Here is a 25414-nt window from a genome sequence, read left to right on the forward strand (position 1 = left end):
CTTCCCCGCCTGGCCCTGCAGCTTTCTGGGCAGTCCAAGATGGCGGCGCGCTGGAGCAGCGAGAATGTTGTGGTGGAGTTCCGGGATTCGCAGGTAACTGGTCGCCCCCTCCCCTTGGCAGCCTTACGTAGCGGGCGGGTTTAAGCGGCATGGCCTCGTTTGGAGGGGAAGAGCGTGGCCCCTCTCCTTTGCTGCGAGAAGGCGAGTCTGCCTCCCCTCCGTTCGCCGCTCAGTTTGGGGCTGCTGCTTTTGGCCTCGCAGTATCGTCTTCCCCTGAGCTCTTCTGAAGAGGAGCGTAGCGGGGCTCTTTATGTTTTTATTCTCCTTCATTTCCCCCCGCCCCCAGGGGATGGAGTACATGGCTCACCCCTCTTTTCCTTTAGGCTCCCAATAACCCTGTGAGGTAGGCTAGGTAGAATAAGTGCAGGGGTCCTCCTTTTCTGTTACATCCTCGCAACAACCCTGTGAGGTAGGCGTGGGTGAAATGGGGTGGGGCTGGTTCCTGATAGAGAGGGGTTCTCTTTCCTTTTTATTTTTCCAGAAGAGCGTATGCGCTTAAAAGCTCACGCCTCAAATAAATATTTGTTGGTCATAAAGGTGCTATTGGACTCTATTTTTGCTGTGCTACTTCAGACCAACATGGCTACCCACTTGCACAGTCAAGTGAGGTCGGCGGGGCTGATCCTGAGTAACTGACCCAAGGTTACTAAGCGGGCTGAGTGGGGATTTGGGGGTGGGACCCTTCAGTCGCAGTCCCTGGATACAGACATCGTTTGTGCTTGATGTGGGGTATATATTTCTGAAAATAATGATAATGGGTTTGATGAAATGAGCTCTAGTCCATGAAAGTTTAAACCACAATCCTAAGTGAAATGCTACAGGACTTGACAGGTAAAGTTTTCTCTTTCTTTCACTGTAAATAGGTGGGCATTATGTACCTGCCAATCCTCTTGCTTTTGAAACATGGGATTGTAGTTTAATGTGCTGGAAACCTGGCAGTGCATCCCTAAATCTAGTTGCACCTTTCAAATGCTGAAGCTAGTGGGCTTAGAAGTGTGTAATTCTGCTTAGGATAATTCCTCCACACATTTTGATTCCTGTTTCCAGCATAGGCCAGCAGGTTGCTTCTGCTGGTTGTAAAGGCAACAATCCTGCTCTGTTGATGATCCCAAGCTTCTGATAATGAAGGCTATCCCACCTCTATATGTGGAGGCTCACTTGCATTTGTACCTTCCCTTTGCTGCTTCGGTTCAGACACACTCCTACAAATGAATTTCTGATAGCTAAATTCCTGCTTGAAGAAAAGGAGGTTACTATTTTATATTCTATTGTCTACAGGAAATTGAGTGCTTTGAGGCTTAAGGAACTTATCCACCGAGTTATGTATTTAATTGTCTTTGCTGGAGTGACTATTGGGATGGCAATTTTATTCTTTTTATATCATTCACTTATTTTTTCTTTATATTTTATGCTGATCTATAAGACTGTAACTGATACATTGAAACTTGACTTGTATTTATTCTATTGGTGGGATATATGCATTGTGCAAGGGGTTGGGCTAGATGATCCTGGGGGTCCCTTCCAGCTCTATAATTCCATGTGCATAACCCTTGGTGGCTTTTGGGGACAGGAAAATTGCAATTATGAAGGCTTTTATGCCCTTCTCCACCTCCCCACATCATCATCCCAGTCTGAATTGTGGGGCCCATACACCTGCCCATACATCAGTCAAAATTGTATCTGGGTAATCTGGACCCCACACTTCAGAAATCATAACATATAGCTCACTCCCAAGCAAATCTTCATTATTGGAGTGTACAGAAGTTGTCCTAATGCTGCCAAATATCTCTAAATGTGTATCTTTTGCAGGGGGAAATGGCTTTTATTATTTTCTATCTTTACTAATATATCCATTTCTAATAATTTGTAATTCTCCATTTTAGAGCTGGATTTGTATAATAAGCATGTAGAGTTGATGATCTGTTGGAGTCATATTTTAAAAATGCACATTTAGGAAGTCAGTGCAGTTTGTTCAGTTAAAGCTTTCTTAATGTTTATATGTTGCAGCAAAACATGATTTGGCCAGCTTTCCTTCTCCTCTTCTATATTTCATATATCTGTGAAGTTCCGTTATACTTAATCAGACCATTGGTCCATCAAGGTTAGTGTGGTCTGTTCTGACTAGCAGCAGCTTTCCAACTTTCAGGTGGCGATCTTTCAAATCACCTATATCCTTTGTCTGGAGATGCTGGAGATTTAACATGGAATCTTTGGCATGCCAAGCATATGGTTTACTGCTGAGTTATGCCTTTGCTTAGAAACTAACTATTAATCCTGTCCTAGTCTAATATTCTTAATCACTAGCACTCTCCCACTGGTATGAGCCCTACAATAAAGGTACCTGCTTTTTCTAGGCCAATTCTGACTCAAGGCTTTCTAGAATGTAGCAGTTGTATTAATGCACCTATGAGCTCAGGAGGTAGCTGGGAATTTCCTCTTGGCACCCTTGAGCTTACCATCAGGTGTTATTGCATTTGCACTTGAGTCAGGCACATGGCCCATCACTGGGATGTGGGAGTGGGCAAAGAAGTCCTTTAAATAGAAGCAGCCTAGACTTCACCTTTCATATTGCTGTGCTAAATTGAGTCTGTGTGAATGCCTCTTCATTCCAAAATAAGACTGCTGTGGGAGTAAATTCATGTCAATAGCTGCTGAGGCCATTCCATGGACTATATTAGATGTCTCTGTTCTGAAACATCTGATCATTAGATAGTGCAGGGCAAGCAAAATCTCATCCAAAGTGTTTTGTTTCCAAGTACAGCAGCCCTGCCTCATGCCTGGTCATTAAGGAGATAGTAACAATGCTTAGTGTAGAGCAAATTGTTGTGGAGAGAGGAACATGAGTAGTTAATCTTCATGGAAAAGTATGTGCAGATACTATCCACTAATGAATTTTTAACTTGGGTGCTAGTTGCCTTTTATTCAGCTGTAGTCACATGTTCAGTGAAATGAAGAATGATCTTCTCTATGAAGCAGCCTGCTTCTTCTAACTGCTTCACAGTGTCATCTGATAGTAAAGCTGTAGCCAAGGCTTCTTGTTTCCCAGTGCTGCAGTAGTTGTGGGATTCACATGTGCCACGATGGAACAACATTGGCATTTGACCATCGCTTAAATTCAGCAAACCTTTAATATGCTGTAGTTCTTTAATTGATGGTTGTCCAGAAGCAAATAAGCCAGTGTTATTTAGCAGTTTAAGAATATTAGACTAAGATCCAGAAAACCCATGTTCAAATCTTCATTCTGTTATGGATGCTTGCTGGGTGACTTGGGGCCAGTCATGTGATCTCTGCCTTACTGGGTTGTGGTGAAGATAAAATGTTGGTGAGGAGCATAATGTTAAGCTGTGTAAACAATATAATTCCTATGAGAATCTCTACAACATAATTATGAATGGTTCCACTTGTAGTTCACGATGCTAATATGCTTTATTGAGTCTTTACCCTGGGACTCACAAAATACTGTCCTTGACAAACAAAACCCCCCTGCTTTTTGAAAGTCCAAAAACATGACATCAGAGTGTGAATGGAGGTGGCACTTGGGGTGGGGCAGGGGGATCAACAAACCAAATTATTTCTGGCAGAACTTGTGAATCACCAAGGCTTGTTTTTTCTCTCATCCTTTTCGGTGCCCATCTCCCAGTGGGTATTCCTGCAATAGGGCCAATGATGGGTACTCAGAGGGACCCCATGCAAGGATACCCTGTTGTTGACCTCCCAGAGGTCAAAAGGAAATATACTCCAGCCAAGCCCTTGGTGCCTTTTTTGATGTTGGAATTTCTCCTTCTTGACTTGAGCTCATGTCTCTTGCACAACAAACCTCTCCATCCTTGCTGTCATTCCCCCCACCCCCTGTTCAGCAGCTGTTGTGCTTGCTTACCTACTGACCTAGCCTGTCACATTGGCAGGGCACAAGCCTGGGAAGGAAAGGCTGATAGGCAGTCTTTCATTTCTCTTCTAATCAGTCTCTAGCTTTTATGGTATTGTCTTTCATTTGCAGGCTAACTGATTGCTATCTAGCAAAAAAAAAATACTGCTGACATGCCAAACATTATTGAAACAAGTGGTCCGGCAGTTCTGGAGGCTGCTGCTCTGTTTGTCTGTCCCTCTTTGTACCAAAGTGTCAATTCTACCTGTGCTAATTCATTGTCAGTTTGCCGCCACAGTTAAAAGTAGACCTGTCAGGAGCTATGTTACCGGGAAGGTGGGATGCTCAAATGCAGCCTTCCAAAAAAGTCTCTGCATTCAGCCTTTGGGAACCTCACAGTGGGGCCATTTATTATCAGCAGATGGGATCTTGTTGGTGGAACAGTAGACAGACAGCTGTCTTCCTCCGCAGAACTCATTCAATACACTAATGATGAGATTCCTAATGCACTTTAATTGCATGTATATTCTGTATATTCTGTATACCTGTATATTCTGCCCTCCCTTCAGGGTTAGTTTAAGGAATCCGAGGTAGGATTTATCCCATTATATTCTCATGGCAGCACAGTGTGGTGTGTTACCTTGAGAGTGCACAGTGGGCCTAGGCAAGCTGAATAATCACTAAAACTGCATTCTTCTCAGCTGAAGTTCAGCACTCTGCTTGCTTATTCCAGGGCAGAGTGGTGGCTAGAGAACTACTAAATCTCCAGCATGGTGCCCATGGGTACTGTGACGGCCACTTCCGCAATCCCCCTAAGTAAAGAGTCAGTCCTGGCTTTCTTCTTCTTAAAGGGGAGATGCTTCAAAAGAACCTTGGAGTGTACAGGGAAGCATCCATTCAGAAGCAACTGCCTCCATCACAAGACAGCACTTGGGTTCCAAACAGTCACCATTTTGGTATTGATGCCTAGCACCATGTGCTGTGGTGCCCGTGGCCTTTTTTCAAAAATCCCCAAGTACCCACAAGCTCAGCAAGGTTGGGGAGCATGTACTTTGCCAATGAGCATGAAAATCAGTACACCCTGATTTATCTGGTCTGTTGTCCTCCTACTCCTAATTGCTATAACCACGTGACCCATTGTGGTGGGTGGGTGATTGTATTGTAGGCTCAGAGGTGATAATCCTAATTACATGATGTTGGTCAATTCAGTGGCGCTTTCAGAATTGCAGCTCTTAAGTTGCAGTTCACAAAGCTCTCATGGGGGACTTTAAGCACACAGAATGAACTTGGGAAAAATGTCCCTAACTTTACTGTAGTTCATTCTCTTGGATCTCCAAATCAGTTCTGTCCCTTAACTCCTTAATAGCCATTTTAAACAAGTAGTTTCTTCCCTTGCCAGATTGGCTGTGGTGGTCTCCAGATTGTGGGATGTCGCCATGCTTTCTGACCCAGTTCTTTTCCTTGATGATTTTCTGCATTCTTTGATAACCTGAGCTGATGGCAGGGGATTTATTTCTCTCTTTCCTGTTTTCCAGGCAACAGCAATGTCAGTGGACTGTCTCGGGCAGCATGCGGTACTTTCTGGGTGAGTGCCAAGATGTGTGTGATGGAGTTGCCATTAATGCCAGCAGCAACATGTTGGTCCTTGGTGGTATCTGTCAAAGGCAAGCAATAAGGTTCTTCACAGGTTGGTGCAAGGATTCTGCTTTGCAGTCTCTGTGGGACAGTGGCAGAAAGAGAGCTCCTGTGGAAACGAAGAAAGCTAGGTCCCCACCAACTAGTTCAGCATGTAGTTAAGGAGCCAGGTGCTTCTCTGGAAAAGCTATTGTCAGGGCATAAGGGCCATTGCCCTCTCCTGTTATCTTATCCAAGCATCTGGTACCTGGAGGTATTCCGTCTCCACATATGGAAGTTCTATGTAGCTGTCCGAGTCACTGAAAATATCCAATACTCTGTCAACTTGTCACCTGTATTAGTGGCAGTCGTTGCATTTTGGATTAGTGAAACTGATCCAAGATTATCCGCTTGCACGTTCCATGCAGAACTTTAAAAAATATCAGTCCTGAAAAAAAGAATTTTTGAAAACAAGGATTTGTGGTGGATTGACTAGAGCCTGGATTTCTCAACCAGGGTTTTGTGATAGGCCTGGAAGGGCTTCCTGAATGGGTAGGAGTTAATTAATTTGTAATATATTTTTTTATTTGTTAAACATTTATCAGGTGATATGACCATATATGATCATGTTGACCTGCTCCACCTCCCAAAATGGCCATTGATGGGCCTGGAGGGGGTGGGAATGGAAGGGGCCCAGCGTTGGGCATATGTACACTTATGCTTCCTAACCATATTCTCCACGATCACGCCATTTCTGGGGTTTCTTGAATGTTTCTGGGGTTTCTCAAAGGTAAAAAGGTTGAGAAAGGGTGATCTAAGCTAATACTGGGCCATTAATATGGCAGGCAATGACATAGATTGGTTTAATGCCCCCACGACAGATCATCCTGGATCCACTGCGCATCAGTTGTTGTTCAGTGTTCCCTCTTGCCAGTTCTAGCATTACGGGAAGGGGAGAAAAAGTTTTTTCCATTCGCCTTCTCCAATCCACACGCATAAGCTGCAAAACTATCATCTCCCTTAATCATCCTTTTCTATGAATTAAACAAGAATTAAAGGTTTTTTCTTAACTCGAAGAAAAGGTGCTTGAAACCTCTTGATCATTTGGTTTCTCTTTTCTCCACTCCTATGCAGCAGAATGTTAGGAACTGGAAGGAGGAAACGAACACTGAGAGATGGAAAGATATTTTACTTCGTTTATACCCTAACTGCTCTGCCCCCAGAGACCCAGAAGGGTTTCCATTGTGTTCCTCTCCTCCATCTTACCCTCACAACCATCTTGTGAGGTAGGCTGAGAGTATGACCAGATCTAGGCACTGCTTCTTGTCAATTAAAAATTTAACCACCTTCTGGCTGCGGTGGACGGGAACGGCTGCTTTGGTGGCCACCGCACAACCCTAGTTGTGAGTGTCCTGCATAGTGCAGGGGGTTGGACTAGATGACCCATGAGGTCCCTTCCAACTCTGTCATTCCATGATTCTAATGATACTTTCTATTTCTGAAATTTCATTTGGCATCAGCCGCACACTTCCAGGAATAGCTTTACGCCACAAAGGCTAGAAACTTGCTTGTTTAAAGGCTGGATTTTAGCCGAGTCCCAAATACTCTGCATTCAAGCAGAATATATCCCTTCAAGTTCTCCAGGGAAAAGGATAGAAAAGTAGGAAAAAAATAGCCCCAACACAAACACAGTCCAAAGTATGGACAGCAGGAACTCCAGGGGCACAAACTGTGCAATCTCTCACTGCACACAGAGAACAAATGTCTGTATAGGATAGCTGTGACTCTTATGGAACGTAATGGCAAGATGAGAACAAAAAGAGATGTTAAGCAAAGCTTTGGAAAACATGCGCAAGGACATCAGATAATCAGATCAACAGAAGCAGAAGGTCACTGGCTGCAAAGCTAAATACATGCAAGACGAGATTAGCGATAAGAAAAGATAAAGGCTTCAAACATCAGTAATGTAGCGGGGGGGGGGTCGCAGGAATGATGTGAAAGTCAGCACCCCTTGACTCCAGATTTGAACATTCAAGCCAGGGGTAATCAAACTGCGGCCCTCCAGATGTCCATGGGCTACAATTCCCTTTCAGTGAACGCTGTCAGGGGCTCGCGGGAATTGTAGTCCATGGACATCTGGAGGGCCGCAGTTTGACTACCCCTGATCCAAGCCATGCTCTGGGACAGGCTAGATCAAGGGGCTTGCTCTAGGCCAGTCTTTCTCAACCTTTTTACTGTTGAGAAACCCCTGAAACAGGGATTTCAGCTATAGCAACAGATAAAGAAAATATGTTACCTGGGTGATTAAAATCCATGTGAAAGGAGAGCCAAAAGAATAACAGTCATGGTGAAGAATAAGAGTTGGTTTCACTGCCCAAAGGAGTCTCAAAGCAGCTTACAATCGCCTTCCCATCCTCTCCCCACAACAGACATCCTGTAAAGTAGGTGAGTCTGAGAGAGACCAGATAGAACTGCTCTGTGAAAAAAACACTATCAGGACTGTGACAAGCCGAAGGTCACCCTGCTGGCTGCACATAGAATAGCCAGGAATCAAACCCAGCTTGCTACAGTAGAAGCCATTGCTCTCAGCCACTACACCAACCTGGCTTCAAGGTCGGAAGGAAAACAGGTTTGGAAAGATGGTTGAGCAGTCCATGGGCAATAAATAAATCATATGTTTGTTTAGGCATTGAAATTGAAATCTCTGGAATGATTAAAAAGGGGCTTCCAAGAGCAAACACTCCCGAAACAGACACATGTTTGAGTCTAATTCATGTTATCTAGGAATGTAAGAGCAAATGGCATCTTGCGAAATGTTCTCATTCTATAGGAATGTTGGAAATAAATATGCAAAGGTTGTGAGCCCCAATTAGTGGGGCAGCCAGGTTATGTTTCAGATGATTTCAATATGAGGTCACCCTAAACGATACATACACATGACAGCTTTGAAATGAATATTTAAAAAGCTTCTTAGATTTACTTTCTAACTCTTATTCTTATCTTCAGGTTAGCTGAGATGGTCAGCATCGTATATCCCAGTGAATAAAAGAAAGTAGACTCAAGGATTCTTTGATAGTATTTTTATTTGTTAAAATACATATCCCTGCCTTTCCCTCGTGGCTCAGGGCTGCTTTCAGTTCCAGAATTTAAAACCAAATGAAGTATAGTGAACCCCCAATTAACACTTCCAGTGATGTATAGAAAGTGCCGTCAAGTTTCAGCTGTCTTAAAGTGACCCTGTAGGCTTTTCAGGGCAAGAGACAACCAGAGGTGACTTGCCATTTCCTGACTCTGCCTCACTGCCATAGATGGAGCTCTTCCGCCAGGTCTATGGTTGAGGCCGGCGCACAAGAGTACATCTGCCCCTCCCCCGCCTTGCCCCGCTTTTGAAATCTAGCGGGGCCATTAGGCAGACTGAGGTCATCAGCCCCCATCCATCCCGAGGTTAGTGCTGGGAAGGGAATTATTCCCCCCCCCCCATTTCTACTACCGTGCTTGGATTGTTTTATGTAGTTTAATTATTGGTTTTGATAAGTTTTTATTGGGGTTTTATTGTGAGTCGCCGCGAGCCCTTGTGGGAGCGGCGGGATAGAACTAAAAAGATAAACAAACATTCTTGGTGATCTCCCATCCGAGTACTAGCTAGGGCTGACCCAGCTTAGTTTCTGAGATCGGGAATGCCTGCAGCTTACATCCCACTCAAAGCCCTAGCAAATAAAATGGCCTTATTGCAACTCGTAAAAATGCCTAAACATAGCACCCTGTCATCTCTTCAGGGGATCTCTTTGACAAGGTGGGCGAACTGCAGGAAAGAAGTAGGCCCTGAGAGATGCCAGGCTGGCTTCCATAGGAGGGAGCAGCTAGCAGGTGGCAACCTGAAGACTAAATTTGGCATAAGGTGTGAGAAGCTCCTTTAGAGGTGTGAGTTGTGTATATGCCACGTATACTACTTGTAACATACCTGGGATGTGCTGAGAATCAATGTGATGTACCTCTTGCCGAGTGATTAATCCTCAGCTATTGAAAAGCCAAACAGGAGTCTGATTTCTCGAGGGTAGTCCTTTCTCCTGATTAGCCTGACAAAAAAAAAGTACCATCTGAAGAAAATATCTGTCAAATGCACCTTTGTTCCAACACTGACAGCGTGTGACATATCTGCCTTGTAGGCGCCGCTTCCTCTACATCGTCAACCTAGATGCGCCGGCGGAAGGCCACCGCAAGATCTCTCGCCAGAGCAAGTGGGACATCGGGGCCGTGCAGTGGAATCCACATGACAGCCATGCACACTACTTTGCCGCTTCGGTAAGCTGGTCCTGATATTAGGCCACATTTTCCCTGCCTCTTCCCCACCTGGGTCCTAGCTGTGCTGTGTGTGTGTCCAAATGATTCTCAGGACTGAGGTTAGATTGCTGCTTCTACGAGTATCCAAAGGATGCTTATGGGGAGTTTCCAAATTGTGTGGATCCTCCCAATTGACATGGTTGTCGGGTTGTCTGTACTAGGGCAACCAGTGTAGCTTGCAGACACAGATTCAGTTGACCTCTGGATTTTTCAGGGTTCTCATTCACATGTACCAAAGCGGGATGCACAAGCAAAATGGGTACCTTGCTGCTGTTCAGACAAGTTTGCATTGCTGTGTATCAGGAGCATTGTGACTACTGCAGGCTCCCAGTATGAATGGTTGCCTGTCTCCTGGTAATGGTCATCATGTTTTGAAAGGGCTTATATGATTGTGTTCCTTACGCGTACACACTTTTTAATTCTGTAATTTACAGGCAACAACTGCCTCCATATTTGAGTAGGATTATGAAGATGAGATGAGATGCCTGAATTCTAGAGAAGGTGTCAAAAGCTTTGCAAGTTACAGCTCCAGTGTAAACCCTCTCAACGTAAGGCACCAGATGCCTTCTCTAGAAAATGGTGCTTTCTGTTGTTTTGGAAAATTTCACAGATACGCATTGGCACGCCTCTTTAGAGAATAGCCTTTTCCCAATCGTACATGTCTGAACTGAGTCATTGTGTTTGGCTAGGGAAGGACTGATCCATCACACATCTCTTTTCCCCGGAGCTGGTCTTCAGAAGACAGTTTGTTGAAATATCTAGAGTTTGGTTTAGTTATGCAGTCGTCTGAAATTCTAGATGACTTACAGAGTCCAAAACCATCAAACATCCAGGGGAAAAAGAACTTTTAGTACCCGAAGAAGTTACGGCTTACAATAAATAACTAAAACATGCAAATTAACAGAAAGGGTGTCCAAGATGAAATGGCAACACCATCCTGGGAAAATGATGCTTTGTGTTAATTTTGATAACTTAGAAGGGAGGTGCATCAACACATCTCTTTAGGGAAATCTTCATACAGCCTTGCGGAAAGGTTAGGAATATGTGTGAAGACCCTGTTCTTAGTTGCCAGAGAAGGTTCTCTTCTAATTGATGGGCTTTGAAGCAAGAGATGTTTTCACTTGTTCCACCTTTCTTCTGTCTTGGATCTCAAGGTGATCTGTGAGGAGCTTCTGCAAGGACACGGTTCAGACGCTGATGAGTCCCAGATCACTATACCTTTGGCAAGATTGTCTTCCAGCCATAATCCTGGGAATGATTCTGTAGCTGCCACCTACTCTTCTGTCCAATTTGTAGCTACTCATGTCTTCTGTTAATTTCAGAGCAACCAGCGCGTTGACCTGTATAAATGGAAAGATGGGCACGGGGAAGCTGGCACTTCCTTGCAAGGGCACACACGCGTCATCAGGTATGACACTCCTCTTGGTGAGCCTCCATACATTCTGTTATCGAGTGAGGGCAGCTTGACACACCAACTCCAGCCAGCCAGTTCTCTCTGAGCTCACCGATCCTTCAAACAGCAGCTTTTGAGCTTTAAACCTCCAAGGAATATTTTTCGGCATCATGTTCGTCCGCTGAGTAGTTCCTAGTGTTCAAACCCAGGGTATTTGTAAGCATGCATTTAGCAGAGGGCTGCTGCAGGGGAGGATTGATGGTAAGCTAGTTTTCAAAGGCAGCTTATTGGCTTTCAACAGCTGAGAACACTGAGGAGCTCTCGATAAGATTTGGGGGAACTTCATTTCCCAGAAGTCAACAGAGGTCTGTGTCTGACCCAAGTTGGCAATGCAGCAATGTGGCTGAAGCTGCTCCCTGGAATTTTTTTTGATACGGTAGCTCCTGATTTCTGCCTCCCGCTAATAGTGAGGGGAGGTCTCTTGTAGAGTCCAGAGGTTAGTTAATTGTAGAGACATACAGAAGCACCTTAAAAGACTTGACAGTATTTATTCCAGCATGAGCTTTCATGTTTCAGAGCTCAGTTCTTCAGTTGCTTGTAAAGACATTTTAGTGGATTCCAGCACAAAAAGCTGGTCTGTGAAGCTATGGACAGAGTAAAGGGTCAAAAAGGTTGAATGAGGGCAGATAGGAAGCTGATTTCTCCTTTTGCGCATGCTTTTGTGCTGCTTAGCCATCTGCCAGCCACGAGCAAAGATGGTTGCTAAGAAGCCACGTAGACCTCAGTGACCACTGATACCCAAAGGAGAGGCCTTCTGCTGAAATGTTTGATTTCCTCTCTGTACTTTTGTTTTTATAACAGTGACTTGGACTGGGCTGTATTTGAGCCAGATCTGCTGGTTACCAGTTCGGTTGACACGTACATCTACGTTTGGGACATCAAGTAAGAGCGCAAGTCCCGTAAGAGGAGCTAGTTCTGACCCCCATGCTGCCCTCCTTCATGCTCGGCATCCAGGACTGTTATAACTTTATTTTAAATATAGATTTTTATTTTTCATTTATCATTTCAGGAGTGTTGTAACTTGAGCAGTAGGGTTGAATTGGGTCCATGCTGTTGCTTCACAAGACATCTCAGGCTTTGTTTATGCTTTGGGGTCGAATAGAAATTTCCTCTAGATCCAATGGGGAGCCCTGCTGGAATGACAGTCGGTTCCCATCAGCCTTATTTTTCTCCCTGGCTTTCTCAGTCTGTTGCTGCTGTACCATGAAGTCTGCTTTTGATGATTCACCCCAGTCTCTGCATGCAGAATCAGGTCACTTGCGTCATGGGAAAATGACTGACTGCCCTTCTAGATCAGTAATTCCCAAATGGGGATGTCGTGGGAAATATTACATAATTCAAGATTCCAGACAGCTGCATCTACTGAAGAGGTTGTTTGTTGTGCTTCTGCATGATTTTTTTGCTCTAGGTCTTTTCTTTTTCCCAGTCAGCTGCCTCTGGAGGCAGGTGTCCTTGAATCTGAAAGTAAATTGCCCAATCACAGAGGAAGATGTTCTCATGCCTCTGCAGGAGTTACTGCTCTGAGCTAGTCTTTTGCCCAAGAGGGAGTCTGCTTAGATCAACAAATCATGCAGAGAATCACAGCAGGATCCTCTGAGAACAAGCTAGACTTACTCATATGCCCTGTGAATGTAAGCTTTTTTGGTGTTGGAGCATGTCCAAATTTAATATGGAAAAAAAGTTGTGTGTTTTGGCTATAAAAAGTTAAGGAAACACTGACCATGAAAGAGGTTCTGTGTAGGCTTACACCAGTATTGTTTTTCAGGGATACTCGAAAGCCCACCGTCTCCCTTTCTGCAGTCGGTAAGTACTGGTTACCTGGGTAGGTGGAATCTCTGCTGCATGTGCTGGTCGCATCTCCATGCTCTTGAGCATTGCTTGCAAACCATGGTTATAATGTACCCTTTCTTGGCAGATATTCATGTGGGGATATCTATTCTATTTTGAGGGTGGGGGTGGGGGGCACTGTATTTTGTCCTAATGGCTGTCTGTAAATACTGTGATTACTTGGTTTTATTTCATTTTATTATATATATATGTGTGTGTGTGTGTGTGTATGTGTGTGTGTATGTGTGTATGTGTGTATGTGTGTATGTGTGTATGTGTGTATGTGTGTATGTGTGTATGTGTGTATGTGTGTATGTGTGTATGTGTGTATGTGTGTATGTGTGTATGTGTGTATGTGTGTATGTGTGTATGTGTGTATGTGTATATATATTGTATATATATATAGTATGCTGGTCAAAGACTGCAACAAATTAACGTGGGGCTTCTTCCTGTGTACTTATAAAAAGATATTGGCTTTGAAATGCAAACTTAAAATGCTGCACCATTCCAGTAGCTGGCATTCATGTGATAGAAATTAAAATGGCAAAAATGACCAAAGAAACAAATAGAATTTAGGAGAGTCAGAGAGGAACACAGGTGGAGCTTTCAAAAGTATGACTAGCATGAGTAAAAGAAGTGAAATCTAAAAGTTGGCCCAAATTTAATAGTAGTAGTAGTACTAATCATAGTAATAATAGTAATAATAGTAATAATGATAAAATGGCTGAATGTTCTACAGGGCATTTGGTGAAATGTTTTTGACCATTAGGTGCTCTTTTCTTCCTGCAGCTGGAGCTTCCCAGGTCAAGTGGAATAAGAAAAACGCCAACTGCTTGGCAACCAGCCATGATGGGGATGTACGCATTTGGGACAAGCGGGTGAGTCAGCGTCGCCTCCTCTAATGAAAACAGAGGAGACCTCCCCAGCTTGTGAGCACCTGTGTGCCTTATGGCTCTGAGGGTCCCAAGGTGGCCTTGGGTTCGCTGAGCGTCCATTTTGCTCTGACACCTTATCAGGTGACATTCCCCTGGCTTGGGACTGAAGCACTGTACAGCTTCCTTGTTTGTAGGAGGGTTGCTCTGTGAAGTTTCTTTGCTTCCTTCTGCATAATACTTCCAAGGGGCCAGTAATCTAGAATAGCCAACAAACCTCTTGGGTGCAGCTCTAGGGGTAACCGGCCTGTACCCTCCCTGTTGTCAGACAAATGCGATTGGTGACTGCTGGTGGGAATTCCTTATTGATGCCAGCACCCTGAGTTGCTAATCCCCCCGTCTCCCCCAACTGCATGTGTCATGGTGCTTGAAAACAGATCAGAGTGCCAAACTCAGTACCTATGAATACCATTAGATCCCTGGAAAGAGAAGGGCAAGGGGTGTTATGATAGCTGTGTTTAATTACGTACAAGGTAAATAAGTTAAAGGGGCCAACTTGAGTATTCCATCTTTAGAGACAAGGACTAGGAGCGATGGGTTATCCGATTACAGGAAAGGGGATTCCACTTGAAGACTAGAAAGCATTTTCTGATGGTGAGGGCTGTTTGTAGATGGAATATGCTGCCTCGGAGGGTAGTTTTTGAGAGGAGATTGGATAAGCACCTGTCAGGAGCGTGTGATTTTTAAGTCCCTGAGAAGTTAGACTGGATGGCCCTTTGTGGTTTCTTCCAGCTCTGAGAGCCAGCTTGGTGTAGTGGTTAGGAGAGCGGACTTCTAATATGACAAGCCAGGCTTGATTTCCCACTCCTTCTCCACATACAACCAGCTTGGGTGAGCTTTGGCTGGCCGCAGCACTGATAAAGCTTTTCTGACCAAGCAGTAATATCAGGGCTCTCTCAGCCTCACTGACCTCACAAGAAGTGGGGAGAGGAAGAGAAGGGAATTGTAAGCCACTCGGAGATTCCTGATAGAGAAAAACGGCATATAAGAACCAGCACTGCTTCTTCTGTGTGATTTTGATTCTGAAATTCTGGAGAATGGGGCAATGGAATCTTGCACTCTAGTAGGTGGTAGAGAAGCCGGGGCTTCCTTGCTTTGAGTAAAGACACATCACTCTTGGTTCAGGTGTAGCAAGAGAAGCCCCTGGCAGGCTTACCCAATATGCTACACAAATTTAAATATCTGCCTTCAAGTATACCCCAGTATCTTTTGACTATGCTAGGATTCCCCAGCAGATGGCAGCGATGTGTCAGGGGTTCCCTAAAAGTAGACAATTTTGGAAACCAGCGTCCTCATACTTCCGCTGGCTTCTGCCTTGTGTGTGCACCTTTAACCAAAACCTCTTCTTGCAGAAACCTGGTACTGCGGTGGAGTACCTGGCTGCCCATCTCTCCAAAATCCACGGCCTGGACTGGCACCCGGATAATGAGAACATCTTGGCCACTTCCAGCCAGGACAACTCCGTCAGGGTAGGTAGGTGGGGGTGGCTTGGATGTCGTCTGGCACAGAGCGTGCACGCATCAGACACACAAGAACAGCAGACCTGCTATCTCGTTGTAGAGCTGAGTGGGATATTTCAGCCAAGCTGGTCCCTGTTGGGCTTCTCCGTTGTTGGAGAACTTTTGGGAGGTAATGCAAGGAGTGCAGACCGTGTGGCTTCCAGCTGTAGAGAACAAGGGTGCCTTCTCCGGAAGCTCTTTCTGCATTCTCAGCTGCATGGCACCATGTGGGGCATACCCGCAGGATCCTGTTTTGTTCATTGCTTGGGAACCTTTGGAGTGTGTTTGAGCTCAATCTGGATTAGCTTTTTCCTAACCCTTGTTTCCTTTTATGACTCAAGGTCGATTTCCAGTTCTACCTTGTCTTTCCATCTATATGGAAGACTCGGCAAATCTTTTGAAAAAACCTGAACCCCAACACTGTGAAATTAGCCTCGCGTCAGCAATGGCCAAACACCCACCCCTGTAAAAATGCTTTATTAGTTTTCCAGAATTTTACTAAGTGCCAAGAAAGCGGGTGTGGTTGTGATGGTTGGAGTTCCCTCCCATTGGATGGGGGAGGATTGCCAAATCCGGGTTGGGAAACACCTGGAGTTTTGGGGATGGAGGATGGTGCCCTCTGTGGGGCAGAAAGCCATAGAGTCCACCCTCCAAAATGTCCGTTTTCATTAGGGGAACAGGTTTCTGTGGTCAGGAGACTAGGTCCAATTTCAGGGCATCCCCAGGTCCCACCTTGAGGCTGGCATCCATAGAGAGGGGTGGTCCATGTTAAAATCCCCTCTCTGCCAAGGAAACATGCTGAGCATCCTTAGGGTAGTCGCTCTCTCTCTTACACTAACCTACTTCTCCGTGTGGTTGTTAGGATAAAGTGGAGGAGGGGAGAATGATGTGGTCCTTATCCACAGATCTTAGTAAGGAGCTGTTTAGCATTTTAACAGAAGGTGTTCCCTTATGCTACCGTTGACCTTGGCTGCTTTCCAGTTCCTGCATTAGCAGCCATTACTTTGAACTGTACTTAGACATTCTCAGACAGACAGTGCAATTGGGGAAGGGTCATAGTGCCCTGGATGACACCCAGTTAGCTTTTCCTCTCAATCTCACCCAATCCCCTTCCAAACAACTTCCATCCTACCTGGCTGTGTCCTGTGAAGGGCCCCCGCATCTATATGTGCCCTCTAGCCCAGCTGGTCCGGGGCTATGGGCTGGGTTGCCACCAATATGCGGATGACACCCAGCTCTACTTCCTAATGGACGGCCGGCCGGACTCCACCCCGGATACATTTGCCAGCTGTTTGGAAGCGGTAGCTGGATGGCTCAGGCAGAGTCGCCTGAAACTCAACCCCTCCAAGACGGAGGTCCTGTGGCTGGGCAGAAGAGGGCAGGACCAGGAAGCGCGCCTCCCATGCCTGAACGGGGTGCAATTAACACCTGCACCAGTTGCCAGGAATTTGGGAGTGACATTTGATGCCTCCCTCTCTATGGAGGCTCAGGTCACCAATGTAGCTCAGACGGCATTTTTCCATCTTCGCCAAGCCCGGCTACTAGCGCCCTACCTGTCCTCGGAACAGCTGGCCACTGTGATCCATGCAACGGTCACTTCCAGATTAGACTTCTGTAACTCGCTCTACGCGGGCCTTCCCTTGTCTTTGACTTGGAAGTTACAGCTGGTCCAAAATGCGGCTGCCAGGGTCCTCACTGGAACACCTTTGAGGGCCCACATTCAGCCGGTGCTTCGTCATCTGCACTGGTTACCAGTCTGTTTCCGAATCAGATTCAAGGTGTTGTATTGACCTTTAAGGCTATACGCGGCCTGGGTCCCGTCTACCTGCGGGACCGCTTGGTTGCTTATGCCCCCCGCAGGGCACTCCGCTCTGCGGGTATGAATTTACTGGTTGTCCCGGGCCCACGGGATGTTCGCCTGGCCTCGACCCGGGCCAGGGCCTTTTCAGTCCTGGTCCCAACCTGGTGGAATGAGCTCCCAGAAGAGCTAAAGGCCCTGCAGGATCTACCAGCTTTCTGCAGGACCTGTAAGACGGAGCTCTTCCGCCAGGCATATGGTTGAGGCCAGGGCAGCTCTCCCACTAATCCATCAGAGGTTCCCCTCCAATATTGAGATCTGTAACATCGAGATTATAGTTAGATCTATTGTATTGGTGCCACCCTCTTCTGAACATTATTTTCTCCACCAGGCTGAACTTAGATCAGAATTGTGACCACCGCCGCTATATGTTATATGTAACTTTTAATTGGGGTTTTTATGGGGATTTTATTGTGTTTTAATAATAATAATAATAATAATAATAATAATAATAATAATAATAATAATAATAATAATAATGATCCCTGCAGAGTGTTTTGAGGCAGTCAAAGCCCATCTGCCTCCTTTCACATTTAAAAGCTGCTTGGATCCAACCCATTCTGTCTCACCTGCACCGGTCAGGAGCCATAGAAGTATTTTGCTCCAGCAGGAGTTTTCAGACTGTGTTCTAAAGGAGCTTCATTGGTATTATGAAGAAGAGTTGGTTTGTATACTCCACTTTTCACTACCTGAAGGAGTCTCAAAGCGGCTTCCCATCCCCTCCCCACAATAGACACCCTGTGAGGTAGGCAGAGCTAAGAAAGCTCTAACCACTTCTCCCTGCTGGCTGTCCTGGGCATTGAAGGTGAGCCCAGTCCCAAGCTCCTAGTACTGTGGTGCATATTGTGTGCTGTGATCTTCTGAGAGTGCAGGTGTTGCTACGGTTAAGCATGCTCCTGAACTACCTCGTTTCTGTTTTTTCAATTCTTTGAAGTTCTGGGACTACCGACAGCCCCGAAAATACCTCAACATCCTGCCTTGCCAGGTTCCCGTCTGGAAGGCCAGATATACGGTAAGAGTCTCTCGTAAAAGGCAGGGGTGGGTGGATTGAAGAGAATTGCTGATCAAGCAAAAGAGGGTAATTGGGGCTGGTAGACCGGTGGGATTCTCTTAGATGCAAGGCTGGATTCACAGGATCAATTAGTGCAAGTTTTGCTGCAACTTTAAAGGCACCATGAATATAGGCTCTGTGCATTTAATCCTAGGGCAGCCAACCAACTAAAGAAACATCATAGTCTTTGGATTATACACATTTTAGTCAAATTTGCACATAAAGGAATATAAAGTTAAAATTACATATTTATCTGTTCTAGGCTGCATGCAGTTATCTTGTAAAGCCTGCCTTAGAAAATATATATGCATTAAAAATAATTGAGGGTTTTAAAAAGTGTCCTAGTGATTCAACAGTACCTGTTAAGTCATTGAGAGGGCTTGGGACCTTCAGTTCAGTCACAGAACCTTTCCTGTTGATCCAAAGCTCCTGGTGAGTCGATTTTTTTGCTGTGTTTAGGAGGGGCCTGGTATTTTTTTGTAGAAGAAGTATTAGCATGGCCGTGCCATAGTGGAGAGAATTTCTCCATGACACAAACCATTGACTTGGGTCTTTTCAAAGTGTGTACCTCTTGGTGCTTAGCTTGTCACTCCCATCCCCAGCTCTCTAGGCCTGTCGCCCACAGTTCATTATCAATCTTGTAGTGCAGCCCCACATTGGGGACTGTGCAAGCACAGGCCAGCCACGGAAGTCTTTTCTAGCTAAAGCTCTATAGAGGCCTATTCTTCTGCAGCCCTTTCCTTCCGTATCGCCAATTACCAGGCGATCAGTGCTGGGTACCCGATGGTGTTGTTGAAAGGCATCTCCAAGTACCTCGATATGCTGCCTGACAAGCCCAAATCCAGAGATTGTTGGGCCCGTTATCCTCTACCGCGGCGGTAGTTCCCTTTGCTCGTCCTCACATGAGGGAACTACAGCATTGGTTTTTGCACAATTTTTCTCCTGTTTATTATATCCCATTTAAAGATTGTTCTGTTCCATGTGGTGGTCCCTTTTATTAATCCCCCTTTATTAGGTCCCTTTTATGGTGGACTGAGGAGTCTAATGCCTTGGTGAGAGTGCCCTTTGGCCCTTTGTGTCATGACTTGATGCTAAGCACAGATGCTTCCCTCCTGGGTTGGGGAGCTCGCTGTTTGGACAGAACAGTCCAAGGTTGCTGGTCAAGCTCTGAGCAACAATGCCATATGAATTTCCTGGAATTACATGCAGTTCACTCATTTTTCAGATATGCTACAGGGCAAGGACATTCTGATTCAGACAATACCTCTTGCATGTACTGTCTGAACGTGCAAGGAGGGGTATCATCATGTGTCTCTAAGCCGTGGAACTTGGGAAACAGCTATCAGCCTCGACATAACCTTCTGGGCCATTCATATAGCACGGGTTCTGAATGTACAGGCAGATGCCCTGGGCAGAACGTTCGTGCCACTTTACGATTGGTCCCTGAATTACAAGTACCTACTTCCAGTCCTGGAATGGTGGGGGTTTCCCTCAGCAGATCTATTTGCCTCCCCCCTGTCAGCCAAATTTTGGTCAATAGCCGACATAGGGCACAACTCCTTAGGAGATGCTTTCCAATTCCAGTGGGTGGGGACCCTGTTTTATGCTTCTCCCCCCCCCCCTTACCACTACTTCCCAGGGTCTTGCAGAAGGCTCAGAAGGATCGAACCTCCATGAATCTGGCCGTACCGGATTAGCCACATTAGTGTTGGTACCCGGCACTGACAGACCCTGCAGCAGGCTGGAGGATTCCTTTTCTGGACAGTCCAGACCTCCTGCCATTCCTTTCCCCTCCTTTTTTCAATCCAGAGAAGCTGCATCTAGCAGCATGGGAAGCTTCACTGAATTCTGAGACTTCTTCTCAGGAGGTGAAGGAGGTGCTTTTACAGTCTAGGTGTCCCTCTACTAGGTAGTCATACAACGTTAAGTGGGCTAGATTTGAACAATGGTGCCTAGAGAGGGGCCTTTGTTTGTTCTCTTGCCCCCTGCCCGCAGTCCTGGAATATCTCCTGATTCTGGCCAGGCAGGGTTTAATGGTATCTTCTGTCCGCACTCACTTAGCAGCCCTCTCTGCATTTCATGAGCAGATTCAAGGGTGTTCGCTTTTTGCCCATAAGCTTTCCCGATTTTTTCTTAAGGGATTACTTAATATGTTTCCCCCTTCTCTGAAATTGACCCCCCCCCCAGTGGTCTTTGTCCTTGGTTTTATCTGCCCTTATGCTTTCCCCCCTTTGAGCCTCTGAGCACGGTCTCTCTGGGGCTACTTTCTATGAAGACTGCCTTTCTAGTCTCGATTACATCTGCTAGGCGGGTGGATGAGATTAGCGCTCTTACCTGTAACCATTGTCTTGGGGTGTTGGCTGAGGTGTTCCAGCCTAGGCTCTCTGCGGCGATTCGGAACTGAGGGATGAGGGGGTGATGTGCCTGTATCATGTGTGCGTTCTGGCAGGAAACCACACGTGTGCACTGTGATGGGACAGTAGTGCCCTCTCTAGAGCTTTAGCTAGAAAAGACTTCCTTGGCTGACCTGCACTTGCACAGTCCCCAATGTGTGTCTGTACAGAAGACCTCAGGTTACAGGTAAATGAAGCCCCGTTTTCTTACCTTGACACTGGCAAAAACTCAGAGCTCCAGTTTCCCCTTGCACTGGCATGCAGCCTGGATGTCTCATGACTTCCTGTCACTCTCTTGTCAGTTCAGTGGGGTCCCGTGCTGCTTGGGTCCGAGGTCTGCCAAGATTGAAGACCACTGATCTCTAACCAGTTAGTCACTGAAGGCCACAATCTAAGTCTACTTAGAAGTAAGCTTGGTTTTGTTCAGTGGGGATCACTCCCAGGGAAGCCTGTTTGGGATTGCAGCCCAAGAGTTCCAGCCCTATTGAAAATATAGTGGGTAGGCTTGCGGGGGAGGAGGGGGGAAGCCCCAAAATACACCATGCAAGGTTGAAGCTATAGCTGTGATGCTCATCCCAATCTGAATGATGCAGAGCAGGGAGTGGGGCTGCCCTGGTTTTCCCATTTGCATGAGATGCGCTGGGGTGTGTGCAACTTGCTTCTAGCCAAGAGAGAATAGGTGTGGCCCCATGTTGTTGTGTGCAGGCTAGTGTGTGGTCACCCCGATGCAGCGGTTTCTCAACTGTTTTACTGTTGAGAAACCGCTGAAACATTCTTCAGGCTTCGAGAAAACCCTAGAAGTGGTGCAATTGCCTGCCTTAATAACGCCCAGTTTTACCTTTGGGGAAGCCCCAGAAATCTTCGAGAAACCCCAGAAGTGGCATGATGGTGCAGAAATACGGTTAGGCAACATAGTGATGGACATGACTACCCATAGGCCCCTCCCCTCCCACCCCTTCAAGGCCCATCAGTGGCCAGTTTGGCGGTGGGGATGGAAATAGGTCAACAGGACCGTTATATGGTCATATCACCTGATAAATGTTTAGAACAAGAAGAAGAGTTGGTTCTTATATGCCGCTTTTCCCTATCCGAAGGAGGCTCAAAGCGGCTTACAGTCGCCTTCCCATTCCTCTCCCCACAACAGACACCCTGTGAGGTGGGTGAGGCTGAGAGAGCCCTGATATCACTGCTCAGTCAGAACAGTTTTATTAGTGCCGTGGCGAGCCCAAGGTCACCCAGCTGGTTGCATGTGGGGGAGTGCAGAATCGAACCCGGCATGCCAGATTAGAAGTCCGCACTCCTAACCACAACACCAAACAGGCTCTCTTAACAAATATGTCAAATATTAACTCCCATTCATTCGGGAAACCTTTCCAGGGCTGTCCAGAAACCCCAGGGTTTCACAAAGCCTTGACTTAGTAAGCCTACCCTGATGGCTTGGGAATGCTTTTTTCAAGCGTACTTCTCAGCATTTCCTTGAAAGACGAGCGGATCTATTTTTGTATCGAGTTGCTAATATGTAAAACTTGCCCACAGCTACAGTTACTATTGCAGGTGGGTGGCACCTACCACTGGTCACCTTCCTCAAGAGCTGAATATTAGCCTGTTTCTTGGCGGGGGGGGCAATAAATCTAAATAATAATCATAAATTCAGTAACATTAACCTACTTCAAGTCTTCTGTGTGAAGCCAGACAAAATCTTGTTCTCTGTAGAAATGAACGAGAGAGAGAAACAGATAATGTGGAGCATGAGACAATAGAAATGGCTGGAGCACTTTTGCTCCCAAAGCAGCCCAAAAACATGAAAAAAAATTAATGAATACTGTATTGCTGCTGCTGAATGCAATGGTTAAAGCGCATAGTCTGTTCTGTCCCCCCCAGCAGCTGTGCCCCTCAGATGTTATTAAAAATGCATGTGTACATTTTCTTCTACTTGGGGGGGGGGGAAGTGGGGTATCAGACGTCTGAAAGTCCCCAGATTGGGATACTAAGCTTTCCTGTTCTCCCTCAGCCTTTCAGCAATGGGTTGGTGACTGTGATGGTCCCCCAGCTACGAAGGGAAAATAGTCTTCTGCTCTGGAATATCTTCGACCTGAACACACCAGTTCACACCTTCGTAGGGCACGATGACGTGGTGCTAGAATTCCAGTGGCGGAAGCAGAAAGAAGGTACGTGCAGGGTGAAATGGGCAACTGTAAAACGAACAAAAGACCACACCGGCGATTATACCAAACTGTTTTATTTAATGGCCTAATTTTGTGCATCCCAAGAGCAAAACAAGAATAAATATGAAAAACAGTAACCCAGGGGCTTGTAAAAACCAGGCAAGGGGTGTGACATTTGCCCTCAAGAAAGGCATGGGGGGGGGGGGGGAAGTGCCTTCATTTGGTCCCTAAACGTCCCCAAACTTAACACCATTTGGAAGGGACTTCCGAAAGTGAAGCACTATCATCATAAATGGCTTTTCAGAACTGCGGTTGGAACCTGGGACACCTCCGCCCCGTGAAATTTGTGTGGGGGCTGTGGGAGCAATTTTTCCGTCTTCTTTTGACACTCCGTTTTTTAAATCTAATTTTATTTTCCGTAGAGGAGATTTTTTTCATTCACTTAATAAACATACATAGCAGCATCTTAGGAGTAAGAGAGTTAATTTGAGCATTGCTAGAAAGCTCAAGGCTTTCTCTCATTGTCTTAACACATTCTTCCTTGTTCTTTCCCAGGAATCTAATCACGCAAGCCGATTTCAATATGTTAGTCCTATCCCATGTTCTTAAAAGATACAGTCTAGTGGCTCAGTCTCTTTAACCCAGTGGTTCTGAACCTTCCTAATGCCGCGACCCTTTAATACAGTTCCTCATGTTGTGGTGACGCCCAGCCATACAATTATGCAAGGGTTCTTTCACAGGAATTAAACTGAAACTGACCAATGGCCTGAAGATCCATTGTTCATGATTGTATATAAATTGCTTTTTTCTGGGGTTTCTCAGTTCTGTTCTGCCTCTTGTCCCACCATGCCGATCTCGCTCTTTTCCACTGCTCTGGACAGACGAATGGTCTATCGCGATCTACCCTGCAAGGCTGCTGTGTGGATGGTGTCCCCCCTCCCCTGGCCAAGCTACTTGAGTTGCTGCGACCCCTGTTGAAAGAGTCATTCGACCCCCAGATTGAGAACCACTGCTTTGACCTATTTTAAAAGTGTTTTTGCCCACAAAAGCCTGAAAGGCAGCATGGTATAGTCATTAAGAGTGTTGACCTGAGGATCTGTGAGACTGAGCCTCATTCTGCCCTGTGAGTTCACTGGGTGACATTAGGCCAGGCAACGTTGCTTTCATCTTAACCAATCTCGATAAAATGGGAAGGGGGCGGGGAGAGAGAAAATGATGCCGTGTGGGGAGGGGGCTGTGGCTCAGCAATGGTATATTTGCTTTGCATGCAGAAGGTCCAGGACTTAACCCCCAGTATCTCCAGTTAAATGGATCTCTTAGTTCAGGGGTAGTCAACCTGTGGTCCTCCAGATGTTCATGGACTACAATTCCCATGAGCCCCTGCCAGCAAACGCTGGCAGGTCCTCATGGGAATTGTAGTCCATGAACATCTGGAGGACCACAGGTTGACTACCCTTATCTTAGTTGGTGACGTGAAAGACCTCTGCTAGAGAGCCACTGCCTGGTCTTGAGGAGACGGTACTGACCTTGATGGACAGCTAAAGCCCCGCCTGTGAAATCTGCAAGCGGCAGCTTTGTGTGTGTTCCTGCCTACCGTTGCCAGGGAGTGTCCCCTCACCAGCCAAGCGTAAAGCTGAAATGAACCGCAGATTCTCACTTGCAGCAATGTTCCTTTTTTATGAGCATTGCCACACCTCTCGCCTGCCATGCAAATAGTCGGCACAGACCTTTGGGGCCTAGGAGGATATGCCTGTTACACCTCTTTTTCAAGCACTGCCCTTGGCTACCTATCTGCTTTTGAGCCCAGGGTCCTTGGTTTCTCCCTTTTAGAATCTTGTCACAGCCTGGGGCCCTCATTTCTGCAAGATCACCTCTGGATACTCCAGTAACAGTGCTGTGGCAATGTTGTGCCAATCGAGGCCCTTTGTCTGGTACCAAATTGCAGGCAACTAGGGCTTTCTCTGCAGAGGCTCCAGCAGTGCAAGCTAGTCTTCTTGAGGAATTTAAGTAGAATTCAAGTATGGTCTCTATGTCTAGAAAAGCGAGGCTGAGGCATGTTCCCCATAGCCTGACTCTCCCGCACCCCTGTTTTCTCCTTCCCTTTACAGCCTCCTAGCTGGCCAGTGGTAAATCGTCCCTGACGTGTATTTTCATGTGTCCTTGCAGGCTCCAAGGACTACCAGCTGGTCACATGGTCTCGAGATCAGACACTGCGGATGTGGCGCGTCGATTGCCAGCTGCAGAGGGTAGGTTTGATGGATAGCAGATTCCATTTTTCCTGAGTCTTGAAGCACAAATGAAAGGGTTTACCGGCCAGTCTTATTCAGCTGTAAGTTGCCGAACTAAACCCCACTCT

The 25414-nt window shown here is 46.1% G+C and overlaps 1 protein-coding gene across 3 annotated transcripts in view; it reads left to right on the plus strand.

The window, feature by feature from the left end:
* Positions 1 to 25414, plus strand: part of WDR59 (WD repeat domain 59) — a 59915-nt gene continuing 34501 nt past the window's right edge. Inside the window, exons 1-11 of one of the 3 annotated variants that reach the window (XM_077310221.1) lie at positions 1 to 93; positions 5461 to 5510; positions 9706 to 9841; positions 11203 to 11288; positions 12135 to 12215; positions 13099 to 13136; positions 13950 to 14038; positions 15445 to 15561; positions 18384 to 18461; positions 22905 to 23061; positions 25225 to 25304. In XM_077310221.1, the coding sequence (XP_077166336.1) occupies positions 40 to 93; positions 5461 to 5510; positions 9706 to 9841; positions 11203 to 11288; positions 12135 to 12215; positions 13099 to 13136; positions 13950 to 14038; positions 15445 to 15561; positions 18384 to 18461; positions 22905 to 23061; positions 25225 to 25304 (966 nt within the window). In that variant the 5' untranslated portion in view covers positions 1 to 39. The remainder of the gene's footprint in view (positions 94 to 5460; positions 5511 to 9705; positions 9842 to 11202; positions 11289 to 12134; positions 12216 to 13098; positions 13137 to 13949; positions 14039 to 15444; positions 15562 to 18383; positions 18462 to 22904; positions 23062 to 25224; positions 25305 to 25414) is intronic. The other 2 variants (XM_077310218.1, XM_077310219.1) reach the window with 2 other exon arrangements.

The sequence above is a fragment of the Paroedura picta genome, chromosome 14 (assembly GCF_049243985.1).
Source record: "Paroedura picta isolate Pp20150507F chromosome 14, Ppicta_v3.0, whole genome shotgun sequence".
Taxonomy (NCBI): domain Eukaryota; kingdom Metazoa; phylum Chordata; class Lepidosauria; order Squamata; family Gekkonidae; genus Paroedura; species Paroedura picta.